Source organism: Micropterus dolomieu, linkage group LG15, assembly GCF_021292245.1.
Source record: "Micropterus dolomieu isolate WLL.071019.BEF.003 ecotype Adirondacks linkage group LG15, ASM2129224v1, whole genome shotgun sequence".
Lineage (NCBI taxonomy): Eukaryota > Metazoa > Chordata > Actinopteri > Centrarchiformes > Centrarchidae > Micropterus > Micropterus dolomieu.
Window position 1 is genome coordinate 20,747,732 of NC_060164.1, and position 5,079 is coordinate 20,752,810.

Below are 5,079 nucleotides of genomic sequence, written 5' to 3' on the forward strand. Positions count from 1 at the left end.
TTAACTCTTACTTCCTTCCCTAGGTATTTACCCCATTGATGTGATATGTACTATGAGCTCTTACTAGTATTTATTGCTGCTCTTACTAGTATGTATTGTCAGTTGTAGATCTGTATTTGATGCTCTGTTGATGCTTGTATGTTGTTCCTCAAATGTAAGTCACTTTGGATAAAAGGGTCTGCCAAATGAGTATATGTAAATGTAACTGGGGAATGCAGGCTTGAAAAGGTGGGTTTGATATTCTATAATAAGTATATTCATATGATATTCTCAAGACTAAACACTTAACTTAAAAGAATTGACAGATTGTCATTTATCAAGCAAAATGTAATTGTGACAATTAATTGAGAAAATGAAGAAAACAATGAATCTACACTGAAAATATTTATTAACTTCCTAATTCTAAGATGTGTATAGGAAGCCATCACATTTAGCAAGAGGAATTTGCTTTATTTTCTGTGCTCAAGGGAGAAAAGGGAGGTTTTTTTTTGTTTTGTTACATCTGAAGATGCTACATCCATACTGTGCCATTTAAAGATGTGCCGGTTTATGTGTCCATGACAAACCAGACAAACGCTTATATATTAAACACAACAGATGGGAGTCGGGTTGCTGAGCTTTTATCACTCTAACCTACATCTTCCATTCACATCAAGGACACCATGTACATCTGTAGTCCATTTACAAGACATCACCAATCTCACACATCACTGGTATGTAGCTGGCTTTCTTTTATAAGTAGGATAACAGTCATACAATTTAGCAGAAGGGGAATGAGAGCCATAATAACAACATGTCAATAATATTTAAGAGGGTTTGGAAATCCTCAAGAGGGACAAATCCCTCTTTTAGTGCACACAAGGACACGAGAGAGGGAGTTAAGGTATTTTTCCCCCCTCAGTTTTGTTCTCATCCTGATCAGACCACATAATGGCCTTGTTTCCCCTCCTCTGATGTCAGGCTCATCCCTCTATTCATTTATTCATCAATCTCTCTCCCTGTTATCCAGTCCCGGCCTGGCTGTTCGTTTTATCCATGTGAAAATCGCTTCTTATCTGCCCGCTTTGCCTCTCTCTTATTCTCACTCTAATAAACAGGGCTTACAGTTAGATTTAAGATGACAAAGATATACAGATTCATAAAATATCCAGGTCAGATGAGCTGCAAGAACAAAAAGAGTTTGGCAATTACATTATTGTATGTTCTCTGTTGCACATGACAGTCGTGCAGATGTTATCCGGATTTTTATTCAAACATTTTTCATCCTCTAAGACTGAGAATCAGGTTTTCTATTGAGATCTGATGCAGCAGGCTGCAGTTAAACAACAAACCACAGACGCTTCAAATAAAGAGTAAAAAGAAAAAGAGTAAGAGAGTAAAACATAAAGAGTATCAAGTCACTTCAGCTGTTTGTGGAAGCAGAATACATCAGGACTCCTATGTCATATTCTGCTTTAACCTCTGGGGCAGAATAAAAAAATAGGGAATTGGTGGGAATGAAGCAGATCTGAGTACAGTACAGTACGTGGTGCAGGAATAGTTGTGGCCAAACATTTTATTGTTTATCATTTACAATGGAAATTATTTTTAAGTTAATTAAAATAACAGCATCGCTTTTTTGTGAAATTTTCTCTCCGTTCAAATCATTAACTTGTTTTGATATCATAATGAAACAATATAAATTAATGTTTGTTATTATTGGAAACATCTCAATATGGTTACAATACTAAAGGAAAGACAAAATCTGACCAAGCTTTTGGCACTTGACGGTCTCTTCCATACTTTGTGCTGCAGACAGTATTAAAATTTGATTTCTCGACCGATCCATGAAATAACTGCGATCAAATACATGGTCTAAAATGAGAGGTCCTCCTTTTACTTTTTTAAAACGAAGACACAGACATTTCTGGAAGAAGCAGCATCAGAAAACCCAACCTGGCTTTCACAGTTCCTGTGTGTGTGTGTGTGTGTGTGTGTGTGTGTGTGTGTGTGTGTGTGTGTGTGTGTGTGTGTGTGTGTGTGTGTGTGTGTGTGTGTGTGTGTGTACACACGCATGCATCTTTTTGTTTACCTCAATGATCTTACGAGCCTCACGGTAGCGGCCTGTCTGGAGGAATGCAAAGAACAGATCATACAGCATTGTCATCTCTCCCCTCTCCTGACTCACAAAGTCCATGGCTGGAGAGAAAGACAGACACAGACAGACATACGGAAACAAAGCAGAGAAAGGTCATGAATAAAGATGCTTGCAGGGTGAACAAACACACCCCACACTTCATCTTTTCACTCCGATTCCATTATTTGGCACAATGTCCCAGGCACAAAGCAGCCATATCAAGTCTGCTCTCAAACAAACACACCGGTCCCGAATGAAAGTCTAAGCTCTCCCGGTAAACTTAATAAAGCGCTCTGCTCAGCATTACGTACTATCTCTGTCCAGCAGCTTCAGGACAGGTACCACACACACACACACACACACACTTTCAGTTATCCAAATGGACCTGCATATTCAGCAAAGCAGAGGAAGAAAGAATAATTCCTCTCCCTTTACTTGCTGTTAACTGAAGTCAACAGAAAGAACAATGAGGTGTGCTTTGGTTTTTGAACTTTAATCAGTAAGTAGTGAATTCGTGGTCTACATCTAATGTATACAAGTTTACAGACAAGTTTCACACCAGTTCGACTTAATATAACAAATACTTTCTGGGTACAAATCCTAATTTGAGGCTTTAGTGGAAGATGGAACCAAACTGGCTCATTAATAGCACTACTAATGTATACGCTTTTACACATCCCAGGTTCATGTAGACTTTTCCATGACAGAAACCTCCAGTTAAAAGCATGATGTATGATGACCTTTTGTTTCAAAATAGGTCAGTGGTTGCTATGGTTGCCAGAACACCCACATTTCAATTTTTCTGTTGATGCTTGAACTCAAACCAAAGTCTGGCATCTTTTGCTTTTAGTGTGTTTTGGGCCAATGAAGGCCAGTCTGCCCATTTGATAGTTCCAGTTCACTTCTGCTTTTATTTCAGATGGTGCATTTTAAGGTGAATTTTTTGACTATCTATGCACTGCAACAGCATGGGTCCATGGGATCAAGCCATGGTGCTGCAGGCTGCAGCACTCAACATGTTCTAACAAAGCAGTCAGGTCAAGTGTGGCTCAAGGTTTATGTCATAAGTAATCCCTCTCTACTGCTTTATCTGAGTGAGTGGGAGACAGAATAATTTGTTATTTAAAGATCCGGTGCTCGGTTGGCACTGGTTTATATATTGACCTCTGTCAGACAATCGTTGTTAAAGTCATTTATTTTTTTTAGCGACTGGCTCTGAGGGTCTGTCACCTTTTGGGGGGGTCAGAGACGAGGGTGGGAGGGAATGGTGGGAGAGAGAGTGGGTGAAAGGGGAGGGAAGGAGGTGGAGAGGTGCTCCACCGCACGGATTCAACCTTTACGCACTCCAGAGCCACTTGCCCTTGCAGCAGACTGAACTTGACCTTTTCACCACACTGCTGTCGACATACAGGGAAACTGTTCAAAATGTGATCGGCCGACGTGCTTCACCACGACCGCGGTCTAAACCTCTCTCACTCTCTGATCCTCCCACACACTCCTGGAATTGTTGGCGCTTGTTACATGCACGTTAATGCAAACACTGCACGGACACGTTGAATTAGCCCCATACACACAAATGAATAATAGAATTAGAGTCAACCAGGAGAAACAGAAAGTTTGATCAAGCTGAGCTGGAGTGAAAAATGTTTTTAATATGGCTGCAAGATGCAGTGACAGTGTGTACTGCTGTTCTGAACTTTAATGAAGCCACACAAATGAGGCCCTTTGTACATAAGAAGCCTTTAACTGAGTGTGATGTTTGTGCACTTAAAAACTATGGCTTCATGCAGACCATGAACTGCAACATTCCCAGTTCAAACACAACTGGGGACCTTTGTTGCATGTCTTTACCTCTCGGTCCTGTAGGTTTAGTCTATAAAATGTTGTAAAATAGAAACAAATACTGAAAACATGTTTTGTTTTCATTGTTGCTTATTTTGCACAAAGTGTTTAAAATCATAGATAGCAAATTTAGAATGACGCAAATCTTCACATTTGAGAAGCCGGAACCTGCAAACGCTTGACTTTTTAAATTGTTTTCGTGTGGTAAACTACTAAGGTTATTAATAAAAATACTCAATAAATGTTGTGTTGATATACTAATTTAGCTTTAGCACTAGACTGATAAATGGGGTGAGACAAAGCATGCAGGATAAATGCGTAACCTTTTTGCAGCAGTTCGGTGTCTCCTTTCTCCACCAGACCAACGATGATGTCGTGGATGCGAGGCAGGTGGTTGTAGCGCTTCTGACACTCCAGTGCTGCTTCAAGAGCTCCGGACAGATCCTTACTGCAGGCATGCCACCACACACACACACACACACACACACACACACACACACAGAGAGAGAGAGGAGAGAACAAGTTAGAAGTCAGGTCTGTCCAATCACTCATGTACAGGATTTTGTCAGTAGAGAATAGAGAGTATATCATGGGGTGTTAACCTTGTAACCTCCTATTCGAGCACTATGACCCGCCGCAACAATACAGGCCTTTGAATTTATGACAGCACAACTGTGGGTGATGAAGCCTTTTGGCCCCAATACATCATTCTCACACAATCAGGCACACTCACACACACCTGTCTACGAGGGCCTAATGTCTCTCTGGACAGGCTTTTAGAGGGGAAGCAATGCAACAGACAAAAGGACACAACTGATCTTTACCCTCTCTGCTCAGCTCCTCTCGCGCCTTCTAACTTCTCTCCCTCTTTCTCCTCTTTTGTCCTTACCAACCCCCTTTAACCTCCCAACACTACTTCTTCCTCTCATTTCCCTTTCCTCCTGATCGTCTCCTCCTTTCCCTCTTCCTTCCTTCCATCCTTCTATTTTCCTCCTCACCATCTTCCTTTTGATTTCATGCTGTCAGCTCTCACTCCCCTCCAATGACCTCAGCCCCCCGCTGAGCAATTTAGCAGAAATACGGCAACAACATTAGAGACCCCCCCCCCCCCCCCCCCCCCC

General features: G+C 41.3%; 1 protein-coding gene across 1 annotated transcript in view; it reads right to left on the reverse strand.

The window, feature by feature from the left end:
- Positions 1–5,079, reverse strand: part of lrpprc (leucine-rich pentatricopeptide repeat containing) — an 88,299-nt gene that overhangs the window by 24,107 nt on the left and 59,113 nt on the right. The window contains exons 24-25 of the mRNA XM_046070022.1: positions 4,282–4,406; positions 2,072–2,178 (exon numbers count right to left, since the gene is read on the reverse strand). Coding sequence (XP_045925978.1) covers positions 2,072–2,178; positions 4,282–4,406 — 232 coding nt within the window. The remainder of the gene's footprint in view (positions 1–2,071; positions 2,179–4,281; positions 4,407–5,079) is intronic.